Source organism: Varroa jacobsoni, unplaced genomic scaffold (assembly GCF_002532875.2).
Source record: "Varroa jacobsoni isolate VJ856 unplaced genomic scaffold, vjacob_1.0 scaffold_257, whole genome shotgun sequence".
Lineage (NCBI taxonomy): Eukaryota > Metazoa > Arthropoda > Arachnida > Mesostigmata > Varroidae > Varroa > Varroa jacobsoni.
This window is the reverse complement of record NW_019213159.1, coordinates 80,330-103,562: the sequence shown is the minus strand read 5'-3', so window position 1 is coordinate 103,562 and position 23,233 is coordinate 80,330. Positions and strand designations below refer to the sequence as shown.

Genomic DNA, 23,233 nt, shown 5'->3' with positions numbered 1-23,233 from the left:
TAAATTCGCTGTAGAACGAGGTACCGTGTCATGCCAGCGGCTAACTAGAAATTGGCCGCAAGTACTAAGTAAGCCACCAAGAGGAAATACGGTTTGCTTGTTATTCCACTACGACCGTTAGGAGTTTACTGTTTATTACCTCAGCAAGGGAGGCATAAATACATGCCACCAAGTGCCAGAGTAGTCACGAATCAAGCTTACAACGGCACGCTATGCTATCAACTGTGCGAAAGTAACACTGTATGACGCTCTACGCCGGCAGTTGTAGCAAGGTCTACAAGATGCACGTATCTTCGAGTGACCATGTACTCGAACGTACAAGGCAAAGCCCATTAAATCAACAAGCACGTCGACACGATTCAGCCGAAATGATCAACGCAACTACGACATAAAATGCGTAATGCTCAACAACAGAAGGAAAACTTTGAGAACAAAACACAGAACGAAGAATGCCTACATGTTCGCGTTCAAAGAGGACGATAAAAAAAAAGAAGACGTTTAAAAGAACTTAAAGGTTCTGCTCTTAAAGCGTCAAAAAAGACTCCAAACAGAGATAACGTACGCTTGCACCATAAACAACAGCAAAAAATAGAGTTTTCGCGAAGTGTACTACGACCTTGTCAAAACGATAAGTACAAGTACAAAGTATGATGCGTGTATGGAGGCCGGTATACCGTCTACCCGTTTGTAGACCTTCCGGTAAATATAATTCATAATTTACTATTTACGTTTTTTTTACATAAGAAGGCGAATAAATAGACTAGTCGCTCTGTTGATCGATTAATCTTCTAGGTCCTAAAGGCCACATGATATAATCCACTGAAGGTATACATGTTCCAGATGACCGATGGTAAAAATATTTACTTCTTAATAAGCAGAATGTCTACTTCTGCCAACCTACTGAGACAGTAACCTCTAGTCTAGTCCAACATAAATTGTATAAGGACTTCTCTACGTCGAAACTCGTCGATAATATATATAGTAATCAACAGTTTGGCAGATTAACAAAAGTTCGCATTCTGTGCGCCAATGTGGGGCTCTTTCTTTTCACTCTTGTCATTCATAGTAGTCGTAGTCAAACAGATACCTTGTTTAAGCAAATGCTTTGTACTAGGGCACGTTCCGTTTACCTCCGCAATTTGCTCGGTCCACAAGTTTGCCTCAAGTTTTTCCGATATATTCATTTCTAAGTACTCGGTGGCCCTAAGTAGGCTTATCATTGTAAGACGATGCGGGCGTTGCGTTTAAAAGGGTATCGTTTCTATTTGTGTTGTCAGTAAGGGACACTGTTCATACTCGAACACGCGATAGACTCAGTAATAAACAACAGGTCGTATCACTTGACTTTTCGTTCCATTCCGCGCTCCTGTTGCTAGATCCGCCTCCTTTGCTGATACAGCCCGATTTGTTTTGCCCCGACCCGGCATCTCGCAAGGAGTAACGTGGCGTGAACGTGGTCTGCGCAGGAAGTGCGCATCCATGCACCGCAGGCCACGAGATGGTCGGGCACAAAACGCGGCTATTTGCACGATCAACTTCCGGGACCAGTAGCGATTGGGGGAGCTGCAGCAAACATTGGCCGTCGGCCAGCGGTGGGGACGCCTCGCCACCGCAGTCGCATCGACAGTCTTACAAAGCTTGAATAAAGCGCTGCGAAACGTCGACCGATGCTGTCCACGAATGCATATAAAAGCAAACGGAGGAAAGCAGAGAGGGTAAATAGGCTTTAGTCTATTATTAGGAGCATTGGTTCGTTAAGGTAAGCACGTTCGCTTAGTTGAAAGTGAAGCACAACCGACCTGCAGGCAGTGCGATGCCGCGACATAGGAACGGGGTATAGAACCTCCTAGTAAAATTATATAGACTTTAAATTCTTTGTTTTTCGCCGCCGACTTGGTCCGATCTCACAGAAGTCTTAGTGAAATGTTTACCTCGGCGCAGAGGTCTGCTAAAAGGTGCGCGAACACCGAGTACGGGGTGACCCTGGAGGTGTAACATGTGAAAAGAGGACTCGCATGCCGAAACGGGTGCGCTATAACATCTGGCATTACGCTTTGTGTGAACGCAATATATCCCCCTCTCCCCCTCCCCCCGCGCTGTACCGCAAAGCGACTTAGAGTAATGATTAGCAGGTGCTACGCAATAGATGGGTTGAAAAATACGCGGTGCACAGGGCACCACGAATCTGGGTGAACGTTGCAAACGATAAGAGACCCTTTCGATGACCGAAGCCGAGCTGGCGTTTGAAGCGAAGTGAAACACACGCTGTTGAATATGACCATATCATGGTCTCAGATTGGCTTATAGACTCCAAATAGCGATATGACAATAACAATAATTATTGTTATTTTAAGCAATAAAGCGCCAGTGTACTACCAGCACGGTCTCAGTCAATGCAAGCATTATTGGATAACCATGCAAATACTTAGTTTACAAGTGAATATCGAAGAATCTCTCCTTTTACGGAACTCATCCGAAATGATGGGGCAAAGTTAATAATCTATGCAGGTAACTAGGCAAAGTTCACGTTTGTATTTGTCTATTGCCTACTTATCAGTTTTCCAGCGACAACAATTATCTACTTCTAATGAAAACGAGTTATTGTTTTTTTTTTTATCTTCACGAGGATATTATGCATGAACTGCTGTTGCAATGGATTTACTTAATTTTTCTCACTTTGTAACAATCTCCAATAAACGTATAGACGCGACTTTATGGAATCTATTTGCTCCCGTTTTGTCGCTGCGATCGCAGGTATTTACTGCCGTTGTCAAGCAAAGCAACGTAAACGTATTTCCTAGGCGTCAGCGCACGTTGGACTGTGTAGGTTGCCGCTGCTGCTGCAGATTCGGTTTCTGTGGTCAAAAACCAGCAGTCAATGTGCTTAGGTGATTTCTATTACTACCTGTGAGTGTCCAATGAGAATATGTCCTGCGTTACAAGCGAACGTGACGATTTCGCCCGCGGGAAGGAAGCGTCCAGAGTAGATAACCCGTCCGTTCGGTGGCGGAAGAGGGGCCTCGCAGCGAACAACTGAAATAAACAGAGAGATAGGATGAAGAGATACGTACGCATACACACAAATGGCGGACGAGGCCAATCATCAGCTGCGTAATTATGATAAAAACTAACAATAATAACTATAATACGAACAATATAAACTAACAATAATAATAATATTCAATATCATTACCTTTTTCGAGGTCTTTTGCTAGTTCTTCAGCACTTTCACTAGAAAAAAGTGAATGAGGCCAAAAATACGGTTACCGTATTTCTTCGGCGCATCTGTGCTTAGCAGACAAAAATATCTCCTTACATTAAATTGATGTGATCCACATGAGAAAGCAACTAATGTAAATCGCAAAAAATCCGGATCAGTTTGCCCAAACCCAGTGAGTCGTACCGCCTTAGATGCCCTTGTTGTTAGCGCTTGTAAGTCTCCAATTTCTGATCAGATACTCGGCCATTTCGAAATCACTTTGCTTTTATTCAGTTTTTATGATTCTTGCCAGATGTTCAACGCGTATCGGCGGGCTCCGGTCGATCAGACCGTGTTGGACCGGTTACTTAGATAAGCAAAAATTATAGCCGGCAATTCTAACCCCTCGGGCTTTCTGATTTAACCTTGTCTAGCTGACAAGTAGACCCAGACCGCCTGGTCGATCCAAACGATAGACGAAAGCCAAAGTGCGTATTGAAGTAGTGTATTTGCTAGTCTTTGATGAGGTTGGCGTCTTGCCAACCAGATCTTAGGTTGATCAAGCAGTGGCGGTTTTTCGCATAACAAAAACGCGGCGGTTCACTCGAATTCTAACGACAAAATCATTTATTATGTGTTGTCTGCTACTCTCTACAACCTAATAATATGTCTCAAGCAGGTTATTTCAATCCCACCATCAGTGCGAGGTCCTGAAAATCCATCAGCGAAAGCTGGAAGAATCTATCGGCAAGAGGTTTGGAAGATGTGACGGATTCCCAAGGCTCTCTCACTCATGATTTTGTTAATAGACTTTATTTAAACTTTATTATTTTTGTCGTTTGTATCAGACGCATTGTTGTAAAGCCGGATGCTTTTTCATTGTCTATCCGGCCTTTCCTGGGACGGAATTTAGCGGGCTGTATCCTTCCTTACCACCTCGCTTTTCTTGTACATCTATTAGTGATCCTTGAAGTCGTGCCAAACGCAAATTATGGCTTTTCCCACACGGAGATCTAGCTTAACTCTGGCTTTGAGCTCATCTTTCTACACATATTTTTTCACAATTGACCTGGAGACACCGCTTCCCGTCAACCAGACCTCTGCGAAGAAATCTGCCATAGTGGGCGCGGATTGTGGTGCTCGACGTCTCGGTACCAATGGGCGAGATGTCAAGAAACGGCGAAAAGCCACTTTTTCTTGTGCTTGTTACCCAACCCTCAAGGTAGCCAGATTTCTAATTTTTGATAAATTAAACTTGAGGTGCCTGCTAAGATTCGAAAGCTCACAGCCTGTATCCTATAATATATTAGGTTATGTGCTATGTGAGCTTCTTGTTGACCTCAGATGGCAGAACCGGAACGGGGTGCATCCTCCAGGTTCAAGGAGCTATCTTTGAACTCAGCAAATCCTTTCGAGCAGTACGCTCACGTACAGATACATACCGAACGTACATCCCGCAAAAAAGACGAACGAAGGCTCAGTGTAAAAACAAATAATGAGCGTTTATTGCATTCATAAAGATGGCAATGGGTGGCTCTTCGTTTTGTGACCTTTGATTGTGCCCGTACCGTTCCTTGTGACCATAGCGCCTGTGCCTTTCCGGCGATGCAGGCTTGCACGGGCTCTCTTCAACCAGCGAGGTCTGAAAATACCGATTTTCTCGTATGCGGAATTTGACGAAGTTAAAGTTAAGTTGTTTCAAAAAAGGAATCGTTTTAGTATACAATATTTTGAGTTGATACCTTGTTCATCTCGATAAGAAAATTAAGAACCATTTTCGATTTCAAGTCAATCGCTCGGACCGACGTAAATTTTCCAGTAGTGGTAATAGTACAGCGCAGTAATGGTTACTTTGATTAGTTGTAACAAAATCTCTTATACGAAAAGCGATTAATCTAACCGTCACGTAAATTAATGAATTAACCGTCGTTTTAAATTAAAAATTATCTATGCGTTGCTTTTACTTAACTTAAGTTTTCCCTGCATCAAATTCGTATATGAAGGCGCGAGATCCCTACTACGCATTTGAACCTCGAAAGTAGCCACTTTTTGCCATTATGGGTCGAAAAGCGTTATGTATAGCTCAATTTCTAGCAATCTCTTGTACCTCGTTTGCAGCATAATCTATAATGTCTGTTCTTCTCTACCTTTTCAATAGTAAAGGACAGAAAAAATGGCTTTCTTCGCTGGAATCGATACCTCAGCTTTAGCCAATACTTGCAGCTGGTAAACATCTTGAGGGCACTTCAAAGCAAACTCTGTCCGAATTTTGGCCGTAGAACATTTGACAGTTTCGCTTTGGCTCTCTCTGTCTCCCATTTAGTTTTTCCCCTTTCCCTCTCTGCAATTTTGTCGTCTGTTCATTTTCATCCTTAAATTTCACTCTCCTTGACGTTCGCACATGAAATGGTTTCCATGGTCTGGTCGTCAGGCGTGCCGTACGCCGTTGATCTAGCCCTTGACATCTTCAAACCTAGTTGTCACCATTGAGAGGTTCGCTTGGCGAAATCCAGTAGCCCAAGCGCTCAATAGCCCATCGGTAGAGAACCCGGCATGATCAACCATTTATTGGACTGGCCCATTGACAGTGACCCATGAGTCAGCCCGGTCGGCTACAGCCACTTGCACAGTAGCAGAGGTGCCAGCAGATCGTGCGGGCATCAGGCGCGCCAACACAAAACGGCCGGAGAACAGCCCAGTCAGCCAAGCAAGTACCGTGGGAATCGCTAAAAATTTTTCCTTTCCGGCCCTCCGCTCACTCTGTTTTCTATCCTTCACCAGCCTGACTAAAATATCGCGATCAGGCCACTTGCTGCAGCTGCTGCTTTCTAAAAAACTCCATCTTGATCTTTTCCTCTCTCCCTTTTTTCTTGACCCCCTTCGACAGGCGTACTTGGGACACTCTTTTTCTTTCCCTATCTTTGGGTTGCTCGGCTGTTCTGCTTTTGCCGACTGCTAGGAAACGACACTCGCTGCTACCGGTTCGCAATAAATATGTTATGCTTTAGATGTTGTTCAACCGGGCGGAAAGTTAATCAATATGTTACGGTACAATTTAGCTTCATGGAATTTATATCCGCTGCTCGAGTGTTGGCCTGTTTGGGAGGTCGACTAAAGCTGGCTGGTCGGCCTCAACACGCGTCCATTGGCTCTCATTCAACTGCTACTGCTACTACTACATCTACAAAGAGGACAAGCGCTCATTTTAGCTTATAGTGCGCTATATAGGTATGGGCGGCAGTTAGACAGTTTTCAAGTACGACACAGACTGCGCGTGTTATGGTAGAGAAGTAGAGGAAGCATAGTTGAAAAATCTATTATATTGTGTATTAAGCAATTCGAAATGATCCCACTATGCTGACCCATAAAAAGATTCATTGGCTATCGAGTAAGCAATGCGACAAATAATTTTTCGTTGATAAATCACCCACATATACACTTCGGCTCTGAAATAACAACGCCGCCAAAGCCTGATCATGTGGTAGACAATATGAAACACCGAAGTGAAACGTTCCAAGGGCATCGGATCGCTTAGAAGCTTGTGGAGACTTTAATTCGCCAAGTCTGATCTATTCAGGAGTAGTCAGTTGCAGTTCTGCAGGATATCGTCGAAACACTCTAAATGTAATGTTTATATATCCGTCTATAAGTACGGCAAAAATTGTCTGATTGAAGGACGGCGGTGAGATTATCCATGATTCAGAAATGTAATAAAATCCAATGACGAAACATCAATAATAATAATAATAAACTATGATTGTACCACCCGTTGGTCGTTGCTTGTATTGCCATATTTACGGTACTACTACTACTAGTGCGTGTAGCTGACTTTCTGTTATATGAGTTAACTAAACCAAGTGACACGAGTTTAACAATAAAATTACTTAATATAACGAACGCGAAGACAAGACTAGCCAACTAAAAAGCAAATATTGTGTATTAGAGATTGGGCAGATGTTGACGAATATCTTACCCTCGCAGTTCGGCGGCATATCGGACCAGGTCTCATTTCGAAGGCAGGTTATTGAAGAAGCCCCAACGATACGTTGGCCACCGGGACAGCTAAACACCACACGGGTACCGTACATCCGCTCCTGGGAACTCATCTCGACATAGCTACTGGCAACGATTGGCGGACACATTATTCCTGGAAGATAGGGAAAACGAATTAATAGTAGTTGAACAAAGACAGCGCAAGTGAACCTCACTCCCAATAACAATGTGGTACCACTTGACATTTTCGTGCAACTGCTTCAAAGTGACCCCTAAAACTAGAGCATACTTACTGAGTGTATCTAGTAATGACTTATTAGAAAGCTCTACACGAACTCTAAACAAAACGTTTGCCTCCGCTCGTAAGTGTCTAAACGTGATAACCGTTCTTTCGAAAGCTTCGAATATTCATAAAAAGTATCGATTTGCTCTCACGGTATCCCAACAATATCCTATGCATAGTTTTAAATAAATATATACGCCGCACAGCCCCAGCATATGCTAAGCAGGGTTTTTAGCGGTGAGAAGCCCCGTTTTTGGTGTCTTCTGCGTACCGCAGAAGCCGCTAGCATATCCTCTGGTTTCGACAAGTGCTCGATCAATTGACAATAGAGTTTCTCCATTTAGGTCAAATTCAATAAGCACAGGTGTGCGAAGCAAGCAAGTACCGACCCTCTTCGACCCACTTTAACGTGCATACATGTGGAACTCGGGGCAGGGAGCTCTGAGGTAGCTTTTAGTGTTTGCGCTGTAGCCTCGAGACGTTCGTTGAAACAGCGATGAAGGTTAGGGTAGGCAGCGCGCGATGACGAGCAGTATCCTTTAGCTACAACTCAGATCAGAGCGACCATGGAAAAGTTAATTGGTAGGGGGTAATTGAAGTTGGCAAATAAAGCAAAGCGACATACATCAAAGCTGCTCTTGCTTGACGGCGGCAGCGACGAAGGCGGCAGAAGCCGGTGGCAAGCAAAAATAGTGGAGAGGGGCAAAAAGAATTGCCAGGGTGCTAGTTGATTGATATAGTTAGAGTGCAAAGGAACTGTATATGTACTAAGTGTAAAAAGAGATGATGAAAAAGAGATGATGTTAATCAAATGTTCACTAAAATCACCATAAAAGCTCAGGATCAAGCTGAGTAGATTTTTCTAGTGTGCTGACGGAAAAGCAAGCTGTTGGAAGGATGGATTCTAGGAATAAAAAAGCGGGTTGTGCAGTAGCTGGTGCACTATAAGGCATCCGCTATTCCAGGAGCTACTGCCCACCCCTTCTTTTTTCAAAAAATAGCCGAGAGAACCGATGCTACCACCTTGACCAGTGATCGTACGCATGGTCCATTAAGGCTTGATCAAGCTAAGCTGGACTGAGTTAAACCGGCCTTCTCACTCTTCCTTCGATGTTTTGCCATTTTCCTGACCGCTTTTTACATGAACGCTAACTATCGCGGCTATGCGCTACGGCATATGTAGTATACCTGGCGTCTATACTCTGACGTCTCTATTTGTCCCTACCGGGATCGTTTACACCCTCGCCATGACCGCGATCACCACTTTCTGTATACGGGCATACCAACAGCTGCTCGACCTGCTATGTGCTGGTAGGTGGACCGTTCCTTCAGCACCACAGGATGAATCGTCTATTAATTCCTAGTGGGTAGCGAATGCATGATGCCACAGGTCATGTAAGTTTATTCGATTCCTTAAGATATGACCTAAACATCCGTGAATGATCGTTGGATATAGCAAATGAGAAAATCATTGATAGGGTTCGCTATATCCTTTCTTTTCTGACTCCGGTGTTCCGGCGTGAGCACCAACAAGAAATGAAGATTAGCAATGAGCAAGGGAACGGCACTGGAGAAAATCGTGTTATATCGTATAGTAGTAATTATAATAATTATGATTACTAATACTTATTTTTTTACCAGGTGTATAAAAGTTGAATCTATTGACGCGTGGCGCACTCGAACCAGTGGTCTTCGATCCGTATAAGTTAAATGATCATAAAAAATTGCTGAAAATCATTATTTGAACGCGAAAAATGAATGAGCTGTAGTGAACTCTAGTGATAATGCAGAGTAACCCACAAACCCAGACGATCGTTTGTGTGACTAGATCTTAATGCCCACTATTTATCTTTCAACCCGTATTCATTTAGTGGTTCTTTTTCGTATCTCATCAGCGAATTTCTATCGTACATTGAATTCGCGGCCCTAGTAAAATGAGAGGCACAGCTTACGTGGACTTAACTTCACCAAACAGGGAAGAGCCTTCGGTATAATACTGATGAACAAAGCCTTCCTTTGTGTCAGACTTTCTCAAGTATTTGTCAGGCCGTCCACAACGCGTGAGATGTAGCTAAGATATACACAAGAAGTGTATATTCAAGCAACCTTTTGCTGTTTCTGATCTAGTGGGTGTCATTATCTAAGGTAGATCTCTCAAAGCCAGCTTGATCGAATGATAAGATGACCCCTGCCCCTCAGGCAAATATGCTATTCAAGGCAGGCCAACGTCAGCAAAGGACCTATAGGAACTCATTCAGTGTGGCAGCAGGGCAAGCTCCGGCAAGACGCAAGGTATGGCTTTAAACGTAAAGGCTAGAAGCGTCGGTGCTGGCCGTGTAACGCAGTAGCTTTCAACGAGTGGGGGCCATTCGATATGACAGCGCCTGCGGCATCCAAAAACGGAGCCAAGGAAAAGAGTGACGAGGTCGTCGGTTCGCATAGATTAGTTCGTAAAGGTTAATGGCCAGCTGCGTCGACGAATGCGGACCGTCTGAGCAATCGCGCCAGCGGCGCAGCGAGAATTGTCGCGTGAGAAGAATGACTAACCTAATAGTAATCCATAACACATGACGTCTGCGCAGGACATTCAGGAAAATCAAAAGCTGATTGACTAATATATATCGTATACGCACACGTATTTTATGTATTGATATGACGTACAACAAAAATATATATGTATATATATATATATATATATGGAAGAAAAACAAGGATTTGAACGCCATATGCAACCCTATGGCTATGAAACAAGTTACTAGGAGCTGCCGGGAGGTGCGTTGCTAGGGGGGTTAAGTGCTCGACGGGCTGCTGCTACTTCGAATTGTAGTGACAAACCACATACTGCAGGACCTCTGCAGATACCGGAAGTTTTCTATTTATATAGTCGTTGATATATTTTATAATTAAGGCAACATTACACACTACTGGCACCGTCTGCATTTGAGTATGGTGGCTGTAATTCTTTCCTTTAGCTGGCGTCGGTGCGCAAGCAGCGCTAGCGTTCAAATGAAGCCGTGCTCTTACTTGTTCGTATAGTTACATTGTACCTTTGGCAGCCGCAGAGAACAGAGAGCATATCTGATACATGGGTTAGGAAAGCCGTCCAGCAAGGTCGTAAACATCAATTAGACTTTGTATTGATAATCCAAGCTGTTTATTGGCTTTTTTAAATAAACTATATTAGTCTTTATTGCCTAATCCGCCCCGGACCCTGTTTCGGCCATAAACGAATACAGCCCGACTTAATGCTCATAATAAAGTTGCTAGCGGACTAGTCGCCTCCACTTGAGAAACGGAAAACGTACAGAAGCTATTCTTGTAAAACCTACATTGTACTATGTGTAGGAAGGCACATTTGCTGTAAATAATATATTTTCTATATTCGTATAAATGCGATAGGGTATACAGTCTTATTCTATTGTTATTGACAATGAGAACATACAGGATGTGCCTGCCGAGTTTTTTGTTGAGCTTCCAGGCCTACAGGTTTTTTACATCATTGCAAAGACGCACAAAGTTCTACATCTACATGCTTGTTAGAAAATTCGAATAGGCACATCTGCGGCGTTCCAGAAACGGTAGATATTTCAGGTCCAGCAAATAGCACTGGGGTATATCGTCAGAGATGGGTGACCTTTTTTCAATCAAACAAAGAGAATAACTCGTACTTTTGGCGCTTGTGGAACTTTTGAGCGTTATCTCCGACATAAATAGGGATTTAATCCTTCTTTGAGTTGATTTTTTTATTAGTGTTCATTTTATGGATATCAGATGAGTCTTACAAACACAATACAGCTCGGAACTTGCGTTCTCCTACTTGCATTATGCAGTCTATATGAGCTAGAAATGACTTTTGACATAATGGCGTCGTTCAAATAAAAGCTGGAATTTCTGGGTGGGCCTATAATGTTTTAGGATTTTAAAAAACATATTACATTTTTAAAAAATGAAGCTAAGTAAGTAATTAACCTTTTGGTATATGACATCAACATCACTATAACTCCTAACTGTATATATGAGTTCGCCAGCTAATACTACATCGTTTTCTGGGGGTTTATATGAATAATTATTATACAGTTATTACAGCCGGTCTCACTCAGCGCTACCCCAGAAAGCCAATCGGCCAACAATGGTCAACAGCGACAAACATAAAAAGTGGAGGTATGGTGGTCCGAGCGAGAAAACGCGAGCCCCGGGCTTCGGCTCACTATCTTTTTCTTCGTTTGCAACGGTCGAATCGCATGCCACCCGAACAATGCCATTGCTCCAAGTTGTAATAAACAAGATTTTTCGATGAAGATTGCGTGTATGTGTTATATTGGGGTTCGCGCACGAAGAGCTATAGCAGGAGAAGCAGTAGCAGCGACAGCACCAACAACACCAGCGATAGACGTTCGACGTAGACGTAAAACGTGAAAAAGCATAGAAGCGGTTGCTCAACAAATGCCAACAAGCGGCAGGAGCTTCAGTCGGTCCAGTTATGCTTATAAGCGTCCAAGCTCACAGGGAATCGTCAACCCTAGTTTCTCGGCAATACCCTAGTTACAATCAGTTGTCGCATTTCCCGTTTACCTCCTGAAAACCCTAGTGGTATCTAATTCAATGTAGTACTAATATAAACGGCATTCTCTACCAATTCAGCGTTTATCCAAACATCAAGTCATCCAATGGCGGTATTTGGGTCTGTGTATGTCGGTCGTACGGCCAGCACTCAACTATCGTTCAAACGGTAGCCAAATGCTATCGTCGTCAAGCGAATATTGGCAAAAATCTTAGTAATGTTTCGTAAAAAAAGTCACTTGGTGTTGCAAAAAAATCAGCGACCGACGTCTAACAGCCAACGTGCGAAACTGTCTAAACTTCGTTCATTTTCGGTCAGTGCGTGGAATGGAGCTCTTTGTTGAACGGAGAGATCGCCGAAAATGAAATAATCGTGCTTTGGCCCAATTCTTTTACTTCCTTTGCTACCTTTTTGTGATTGATATAACTCGTTGTTCTAACAATGTTTTTCTTTGTGCTCCACCTATGTTTTTCGCTAGGCTTTCCTTTAACGTTTGTGGCCTATGCTCCGCATCCCCCATAAAGAACGTGGGCAAATCGTGCTCTTACCTCAATTCTCCTGCGCCTCTGTGCCAGATTCTCATTAACGCTTTCGGAATGCACTTTCTTCGTTGTTATGCTTCTGCTGGCCTAAATTACAACAACTCCGAATCCCCTCTTTACCTTGTTTATGCAAGTGAAGCCCCTGATCTTGTTCCAACTGTTTTTCTCTATTTCATCAATAGCCAATGCTGCAACGCAAGGTTTGTTTCTCAGTGCTGCTTATATAAACGTCGCGCTACGCCCTGGGGGGCGGTAGCCAGACAAAAAAACCTCGTGACAATTCTGTCCAAAAGCCGTGCAGTACGAAAAGGACCTCAATAGGCCACTACCGTTTCCCACTAATCAGCCCAAAACAACCCGCACTGCTATAACCCTACCTGAATGGTATTTACAGCATGGCCGTGATCCCTGCCGATGTACGTGGGGGCAAACTTGTGCTTGTGCCTCCCTATATGTCGGTCGACGTTGGGTGCAAGTCTGTGCTACTTGCGTCCGTGCCTAAACAAGCGAGGAGGCCACATTTCTTGCGTCTCGAGCAATGGCGTCACGTCCTACTGCAAAAGCCACTCGAAATACGGTGGGGGCGTATTCTAGTGCAATAACTCTCGTCGCAGTGGTATCGCCTAGCCATCTTTGCCAATCGGATTAGCAGCGATAGCACATTCGGCGGCAAAGAAAAGCTGGGAAGGCCAACCGTTCTAAACAATATGGCCATTACGATGTCGCCGTTAGACCCATTTCCGGGCCATTCGCTTGTTTTCTTTCGGTAAATTTACCCTGGGAAGTTCTTCTTTGGCATTATTCATGGTTGGTATGCCATTTAGAGTTAGGGCATTGAAAAAGCAAAGAGATCAGAGGATCACAGGCTTCAGGACACGCTTAATTTTCGGTCATTGCTATGCTCTGTGTATGACCACCTACAAAGACTATATTATTCTTCAGAACACAAAAGGCACAGTAAGCTAAGCAATATTTTTTTCCAAAGAATGGTATATAAATGCATTGGCCATAGCCACTGCCTGACCTTATGGGCATTTTATTGATATACTATTGCGCATTTGTAGGCGCATGCGTGAAGAAACATATTGTTTAACAAGGTTGATCTCGTCTAATAAAAGATGAGAGAAGAACTATGACATATACAACTGTGTATTCTTAATTCGAGCCTGCTCTAAACAGTGTCCTTTTTTCAAGGGAAACTTCCAGTGCTGCAGAGCATCTAATTCACACGTACTACGAGCAGAGTATAATATGGATTTTTTAGTACGTTAATTTAACATTAGCCAGTCGCTGCGCGCTGCGCTAATGTCAGAAGCTCAACTATTAGGATCTAGTGCGGTTTAAAGTTGAGCGTGTCTAAGCCGACAAGTAAGCAAACAAATAAAACAAAATGTCCGTGGTAAGAGGATTGATTTAGAAATCATGGAAGTTTTTATTTAAATAAAGGTTAGATCCGGATGTCGCCTAAATATCGTTTCGAGTTCGGATTGTAAAATTGTTACTGAAAATCTCGGCAGACAACAACTTCCAGCCCAAGGCTACTACTGGATCAAGGTTGTTATACTGGTTATTCCGAACATAGCAGAATTTCGATTCTATCCGGATGTAGGTAAAAAAAAATAAACATCGAGCACTTTCAAATGGTTCATGGACGTTCAGATACTGTATCAACTGAATAACGTGCCTCTTTAGTGATAAAACTGTTAAAAATGTGGCCTTGATTACGAGTTAAGGCATGAAGTGTTGACTTCAGTCTCTTTTGTGTCCAAACTCAAACCAGTGCTTTTATCTGAATATTAAAGCAAAAACTAGCGTTTTTCAATTTTTCCAAAAACTAAATAGTTGACGTAACCTGAACATGCGACCCTTGAAAGGTATTCATAGTTTTGATAAGGATATACCTAAATTATAATAAAAAAGATTATTCAAAGGTCACACAAGTCTAATCCAAAGATCCAGATGCGGCTATAAAAAAATCAGTTCTACTTGATAATCACACTGCGGACCTATCGACATTTTTGTAGACCCAACGCACGGCTTAGCCGGTCTTTCAGCCGCAGAAGCTATACAAATACATACATTGTGCAGTTTATTCTTGTATCTACACAAACCCCTCGTTTTTTGTTAATAGCCATTCAATAGCAATTGCAGAGATTGTCCCAATTTCTTGTTTTGTTGAACGTCACGTGGGGCACGAACAAAGACACGAACAAAGATACCGGCTATTAGAAGCATCAGCGTCCATGGACAAAACAAGACACTGTTCTTGGTTCTTCCACATCAACTGTTAAAGCGATAGCATACAAAGGTGAAAAGCAATTGTGTGTCGCTTTTGACTGAGTAGGTCCGACGGTCTTTATGTGCCGGGGCGTTCGTCGGATTGGCCTTAGTGCATTGTTGCTGCTTTTCGGGGTCCTGCTGCAGCTAGCACATTCCGCAAAGTGGAATGAGCGTGTTTGATCATACTACCATACGATGGATAGGTGTTCGCCATCATTCCGTCAATCGATTCGTTGTCGGCTTGGTTCTTTTTGTCCTCGCTCTGGCAACAGAGATGGAGGAACAAGACTCAACTGGCTTTCTGACCCGTTCAATGCGATCTTTACTCGGCCACTCCGCTTTGTCCTATATCCCACCTGAAGGAATCTTCTTGGCTGACACACACATAGACACATATTGACACACTTGTAGTGCCCGCGCAATCCTACACTGGTCTGCAGGACTATTGATGACGGAGGAGCCGGTCGCTCGTGCCTTGCTTCCGATGTCTCTGTTATCGCTGCTCTAGAGTATCAATCGGGGGACCAGCAGAAAGTCTTAACGTGTCTTGGCAATTTGTCGGGATTTCTGACGCCAAAGATTTCGATAGCGATTGGCTTCAACAGCGGGAGTTAATCCAAGCTAACGATAGACTACCTAATAGATGCGCCTATTACTATTGCTCGAACTGTTTTCGATTAGCTAGCGGTGACGTTGAGTCGATGTTCAAAAGAGTACATTGTCGTGTTGGGCTTTGGCAGCAACGTTGGAAGTGAACTAAAAGCAATAAGGGACATCGAGCCTTCGTAGAATTTTCGGTGAAACCATCAAATAGCCATAAAGAGAACAGTTTGAGAAGATTAATTACCATATATTATGGTAAGGATTTTGGGGCATAATTCCTAGAATGAAAGAAGAGATTTCACAACGACGACGTTATGAGTTGGGCAAAACTTATACGATTTGAGATATTGATTGGCGGCGCAGGACTACATTTATTTGAAATTCTGTAATTCTTGTTAAGTTCTAGCGACATTTCGCGAGTAAGCAAATGCTATAATACCTTGATAGTACAGTATCAAGTGTCATACTTAGGATAATTATATATTGAGTTAAACAATATGTTTTGGCGCACTTTTTCAAATACTTGCCTTTCCCTTCAGTTCTCTCCTGTATGTTCAACGTAACATGCCAATCGAAAGCTTTTAGCCCTTTCTATCAGCCTGTGCATTAAATAAAAATAAGAGAAGATTTACCGCTCGACTCAATAATTCAAAATTATAACATTTTGTTTGTTAATAACAACTAAGACCAAATAAAAATAATGAGATTTGTAAAATTATATTAATAAATGTTGACATAGTCTAACGCAGGTATTTGCATAGGTATAGCTTGATTCTGTCCTGGTGGCGATGAGCGGATTTTAAATCGAGAAATATTTTATATACAATTGTAAGTATCGTAGCGAAAATAAAGCAAGAAAAATTATTACGTATAAATTTGGTGTAATGTTTTAATATTCTGTTATGCCATGTTAAAAATTTCGTAATATGCAAACCTAAAAACATAACTTGATGTGGAACTTTTTTTAAAGTACTAATATTATTAATATAGAATAGTACTACGACTGAAAACATACTAACTTATTGGACAGGTATCTGGTCTGAACCAGTTGCGAGTCAGATTTTCACAACCTTTTATTAGTTTGAATGAGTCATTTTTTAGTACGCATGTCCACGCGAAGCTTCCTTATAATAAGTCGTTGCGTTTATGGCGTCAATGCATTCTGCAACAATGGCCTAGCAAGGCACGAGTGTTCTCTTAAGAATTTGCATTTTGAGGAATGTTCCCAATTAAGCTGACTTCAATGCAAAATAATAATAATAATTCTTTCGTCACAGTCATTTTTATTCATATCCAGTTAAAAAGAGGCCTTAAAAGAACTGAAAGAGAACCTATTTCCTTTGAGTAAAAACAAATATTATTTATAGGATAATTCGCATTCATATGAGAAATTGGTGTCACACAGAGTGGGTTAAATATTTAGAAAAGGTTCGCTATCGATTAAATAGTCCTTCAAACCGTGAAGCTTTGACTCACTCAGTTTGAAAGCATTGACATAAACATCTTAACAAAAAAGACACTAATGTTTTACGAAAAAGTACCATTAAATTTAAACATTTCTAAAACGACTGCACTACAAAAACACTATGCAGCAGAAAGTTTATCTGATAAAAAATCGGTTTCACCTTCGCACGATATACACGTGCCTTCTATGATTTCCAGCAACTAAACCGTCAAGCATTACTTTCCTCTAGCACACACCTAACGTATCTACGCTGAGAATCAAACCTAAATTACCACCTATCCTTAAGCTTAGTAGGCGAACACGTTGTCTGCAGCGCAACCACGGGAACAACGAGAACTATACACCCGTGATTCATTCACAGGCCCCGTCATGACACAAAATTAGACGCAAGTTGTATATTGGTGCTACTTACGTTTGCAAAAGGGGGCGCGGTCAGACCATTTGCCTGACGCGAGACAACGAATCTCCTCGGAGCCCTGCACCATGTAGCCCTCCATACAGGCGAACTTAGCCCGCGAATGCAGACGATTCTGATATTCGGACGTCACACGTTGATCATCCTCTTCACCTTCGATTTTGCCACACGTCACATCTAAACAACCGTGAAATTTGGTGTATTAATTATTAGGCTATAACACTACTTTCGTCAATAGTTCAGTAATTTCACAAATTTGTGCGTGCGCCAAAAGGCATTATCTCATGATTACCTTTATCGTTGCTAAACGTATCTAGTAATTGTTTACGCAGTGAAAAAATAGTGCAATCAATTCTGTTTATTTATACAGAAGCATTGACCACGTACCACGTAACAGTACTTTCCACTCAAACAGAATCGTGAGATTTGTTCAATTCTCATATTGCTTAAAAACTTTTTTGCAAGATATTTTTCCACAGGTCTAAAATCTCTTCGTACCAACACATTTAAAAAAGGCAATGCCTTTTTGAACACTTATGTTAAAAATTGCAGCGCAAGCTAAAATATCACTGAGTTCTTTGCATCCAGACAACTAAAGTTTATTAATTACATGTATGGACCCGAACAACACAGCAAGAATTATCAAAATAAAAACTGTAGTAAGAACGCTACACTAACGCTGTCACAACAGACAAATATGACCGCTGCTTTGTAAAAGTATTTTTTTTCTTAGAGTTTTTGCAATCCTTCGAATCACTTGAGCTGGTAACAACTTATGTCAAACAATTTTAATGTAAATTATATATACAGGAGGGGTCCTCCGTATATTTAACCTCCAGATAGTCATAATTATATATATCCGGTATTATTCACACAGGTTGTGCACCGCCATGTATTTATCTCAGAAGATACGAGCATTACCAGTATTAATCCAGAAACTTTCTAGACTATCCTAGCATACATTATTTGATGAAATAATTTGAGATTAATAATTTTAATAAAACGAGAATAATTTTTAGGGGTAATTTAGTATAGTTGAGTTTTAGCTCATTATCACTACTGTGAACGAACGACAGATGAACACCCACCTCAGATGTAACTTTTTTTTTTGTATAAGGTGAGTGCGTAAGTTCTGTTTTCTGACACCGAAGCTCACTTCAAGGCAGTAGCCGTAGTAATGTGGGATTTAAATGTACGTTTTCTAGCTGTAGTATTCAGGTAAAATTCACACCTTCTTGGTCACTAGCGACTCTGGGTCGGTGCCTGTTTTTTCTAATTCAGACTTTTTTCTGTGTTTCTTTCCGAGAACACAAAAAAAAAGCCAGAAACGTTCACAAGCTAACTTTAACCGTTTTTATTACTCACACCTAAAAAAAAATTTACGAAGACAAAAGCGTGAATAATTGGTTAATTTACAAAACGCTGCTGAGTCCGCCAAATATGAAACAAATCAACTCATTCAATAGTAACTATCTTTAACGCTAGTCAATGTGGCCAAAACGAAATGCAATCTAAATAAAGCATATATATATATATATATATATATATATATATATATATATATATATATATACACTATTTTCGTGGATTCTAGGGAAAATGACAATGGCACGTGCACTACACCGCGTACCATTTTTTACGAGCCGATGTCGTGTCGTTGTAGACAATACTAGTTGTAACTTCAGTTAATGTACGAGAAGATCGTCCTCTGGCATAGCTTAATCTCAGAGTTATCAGGCGCTATTAGTTGCGGTCATGTCAAGGAGAAGGTCGGGACGGAAAAGGACATTATCTCGAACCATTCCGAAAAGAGTCTAGTTAGAGAGGAAAGCAGGTTGAAATTAAACTGCCTGCGGGAACACCTTTACCGGTGAAGAAAACAACACCTGTTGTACATACTTGTTATAAAAATAGATTTGTGAGCATTGAGTGCGAGTACTTTATGCGATAATAAGACGATCATCGATAGGCCATATCATTGATTTCGAATAGTTTTCTGACAAAAGAATCCGTATGAGCCGACCAAATACATAGGCTTAAATCTCTAACGAGTTATATTAATGCAGTAATGAGCGTATTTTTTAATTCACGCGATGAGTGAAAGAGATTTTTCTAATTACACAAAAAAAAGGTTGTTTGTAAACGAATTTTATAGTGAACTAATAATGCGAGTTGCCTTGCAATGTCCTGCATTTTTTCTTGACAGGCCTTGTTTGCCCGAAGTACCTTACAGCTTCCGGTTCTGGAGTCCTTCCTAGACATCCCATGGAATTTGTGAGGCGGGTGCCCAGCTTCGTGGCCACACGATATCAAAATGTGCGTCCCTCCGGCTTTATCATATTATCTCTTTACTGCTGATATGCCGTGTCGTGAAAAAAATCACCACAAATATGCTTTGTGGAAATCTACAGATACGAAAATGCGACCTACGAAACTGATGTAGGATACAGGCCTAACTGTCGAGACATGTTGAACCTGCCATATTCTTTAGACACACGAGCTAATGTTACAGCGCTATTTTGAATTGCGCATAACGAACGCCGAAATCGCCCAGCCTGGAAAAGTACGACAGATTGCCTAGCTTCTTTATACACCGAGATTTCACATTTAATTAAGCATAGTTAAAGGTAACGCTTTCATCGAAATCTAGACCTGTGTAAAATCGATGATATTTCAGTTACGTGACCATGGCTTACTAGTTGACAGCTTGAGTGTTTCCCTTCTCATTCACAGTCTAATGCGTAAAATCGGTCTAACTATGTTTTGCCAATACTCTTTAACATTAACTCTTTGTTCATAAAACTAAAGGAGGTAAAAAAAAAGGTGGACTTTTTTTTTGTTGTAACAACAAACATTACCTAAATCACTTTGAAGATTAATAATTTCGATATTTTCCCTAGAACCTTTAGAATAGTTTTAGTTGTTACCTTTGACTTTAATAGCGATCGAATTTTTTTTTTCACGCGGTGTTGTACATGTAAACACACCAGAATCTTCGTCACGTGCTCCGTACAGCATAAGCTCATACCTGTTGAAACGTATACAGAAACAAAATCAAATCAAAGGTCTAATAAATGACACGAAAATTATATGTGTTAACGCGGTATCAAAAATATGATTAGTGCAGCCCGTTTATGACATGTCGCAAGTAATAGCGTAGGACATTTTACAATATTCAATACAAATACTTAGCCATTGTTTGTCGATTTCGACTGTGGATTAATTCGACATGATACACGTGTTGATTGTGTTTTACAAATATTTCTATAAGACACTTCGATATGTTTAAATAAGATAACTTCCTTTATTGGTACCAAATTGTATAGTATTTAGGGATCGATAATGATACTTGAAGCAGCGATCCCTATCAGTTCTTGTCAATCGAAAGCTTAGCCTGATAAGTTGCAGTGTATTTAAAGGTGGCTAATTTTTTTGTTGTGAAAAACGTCCGATGTACGTTATTTTTTTTTCTTATTTGACTATTTTTTGCGCTCCGTACTAAAATCTTTAACTATCGCGTCAGATAGAGCTTTACTAGGCTTTTCTCCAACGGAGCGAGATAGTCAACATATGCCTTTGTGACCATCCGTCAACGCGTTAAAGTTGAGACTTGAATAAGCTATAGTCACGCGTTTATGGTTACCGTGGCGGTCTACTCAGAGAAATGTGTATTAGCAACCCAGATCGCGTGGTTTTTTTACTCGGCATAATGGATGTATTTTGAATCGTTATTTAACAGGCATCAATCGTTTTTTTTTTAATCACTGCCGCAGCTCCAACCGAGGTTACAACAACCTAGCAAAGTATGTCACATACAATAAATCATTCATCCACTGCGCCTATTTTATTGTTTTCACTATTTACTTACTTGGTCTTCCATTGTGTGCCACCGAAATTTACTATAAAAATGAAATCGAACAAATAAAACATGCAAAAGGCGGACAACGTCGATGGCAAAGGACGAGGTCTGCACTCAGATCGGTTAGCCATGCGGCGGCAGTGGTCAGAACAGTTCGATTAAGATATGGTCTATATTTTCCGCCACTGTTATTTCTTCGCCTTTCCGTCGCTCAGTTTTTCCACTCATAGAGGAAGGAGACGAAAGCTGGGTTTTACTTTGCTAGCTATTGAAAAACGTTTTGAGCGCAATAGTAAACCGGTGACGACAGTAGCGACAATTGCGAAAGGAATGAAGTCGACAGAAAGGGCAGGTCGCCAAAAAGGGAGAGAGAAGAGGTACCGGGGAGCGTCTTTCAGGAGCATTACATATTTTCATTTGGCTCCATTTCTAAACTTCGTCAGAAGGGAGGGTGAAGAGGCGGATCCGAGACTTTGTAAAAAGGTCTGCTTACTAGAAATGGCGTGCGAGGCGTTTCCAACGCGCGGAAGTAATCGAGGGTACGTATAGAATATCTATAACGTATAGCGGCTTGGATTGCCGGTAAGGCTCCAGTTTAAAGAAGGTAGAAATTAGTTGTTTAGGTCGCATTAACGACGCGAAACAATACAGTGACAACTGAGACACGCAGATTTAGCGAAATAATCTAACTGATAATAGCTATTTCTACTACGGAGAGATTTGATTATTTCGGGAGTTTTTTTTTTGTTTGTTGTGTAACTGGCGGAGATAAGCACAGCGTATTGGTATTGCTGGAGATATTAAGCTTCACAGTTACGTGGCATATTTTTTAGTTTTACTTTCGAGACTACTGTCGTTGCTTCGGACGGTTGACTTCTACAAACAGCGAACAAATTCTGTTTATGACTGACCCGGCTTCAAACCTGAACTGAAACCTAAATGTTCCTAAATTTAGTAGGCAAATACGTCACCACTGAAATTTTAAGAACCTATACACGTTGTTGTCGTCATCAATAGCTTGAAATTCTTCATTGCTAGATTGTAGTGCCGTCGTAAGGTAAAGCAAAGTATTGGCTTTGCGTTTAATGCACAGCTAATGTGACTTAACAGATAGCAGTACTTTTTCCAGAGGGGGGCATATGTGTTAATGGTGATTTTACGTAGATCTATCCAATATGCTATCGCATCAAGAGAGGATCATGTATCTAAAATTGAGGAAATAAGGATTAGTGTCGGGATCGAGTGACTAGCGCATGATAATGAACTTTGTTATCGTTAAGCCGCCACCGCCACTTGATCGAGGGTGAAAACCGTTTGATCCTATGGAAATGTTTCTGTTTTGTATACATAAGATCGAATACGTTCGTCTTGCAATATCTAGATGAATCGGCTTGTGCCATTCTACCCCTCTGGATGGCTGGAATATATAGGACGGATTACACGCAGAGCTTTAAAGTGCTATTGGTTTTGACCGATTTTTATTAGATCCATTATACGCCGTTTTCGTTCCTTACGAGCGCAATATATAAAGACTTACTAGATTAGTCCCAATCAGACTGAAAGCCAAAAGGGTCTTATAGCTAGTGCCGGTCCAGAGGATCCGAAAAGACAGTAGAAGAATCATAGAAGAGTAAGGGATCGCACAAGTAAGTGAAACACCAACAGCGAAGGACCGCGGTACATTGCGGCGCCACCGCCACGCCCCTTACCGCTTGACTTTTGCCTTCTCTAGGCTGTTTCTGATGTTCAGGTCTTGTCCCAATTCGAAAACTGGAAGATCCTCGCTATCCTGCCCTCGTGTTACGACCATCAACATCATATATTGCCAACAGAGGCAGTACTTCCAGATAACATCTCCTTCTTGGGCTACACATTCGCTCGATGAGTTCTTTCCTTCTTTCATTTTTAGGTATATTGAACTCACACACGATGGCGCAGACAGCAGCTTCTCCCATCCACGTCGTTGTTCTTCGATCTCAGACTAATGCCATACTTGCAATTCGAAGTCAGAAGCTTTTCACTTCGACGAAAAG

The 23,233-nt window shown here is 41.5% G+C and overlaps 1 protein-coding gene across 2 annotated transcripts in view; it reads right to left on the bottom strand.

Annotated features, from left to right (window-relative positions):
* The window catches only part of hig (locomotion-related protein hikaru genki), a 100,945-nt gene that overhangs the window by 7,313 nt on the left and 70,399 nt on the right, over nucleotides 1-23,233 (bottom strand). For both annotated transcript variants that reach the window (XM_022830193.2, XM_022830194.2), the window contains 4 exons: nucleotides 20,269-20,369; nucleotides 17,339-17,518; nucleotides 7,173-7,346; nucleotides 2,906-3,033 (listed from right to left, as the gene is read on the bottom strand). In XM_022830193.2, coding sequence (XP_022685928.1) covers nucleotides 2,906-3,033; nucleotides 7,173-7,346; nucleotides 17,339-17,518; nucleotides 20,269-20,369 — 583 coding nt within the window. The remainder of the gene's footprint in view (nucleotides 1-2,905; nucleotides 3,034-7,172; nucleotides 7,347-17,338; nucleotides 17,519-20,268; nucleotides 20,370-23,233) is intronic.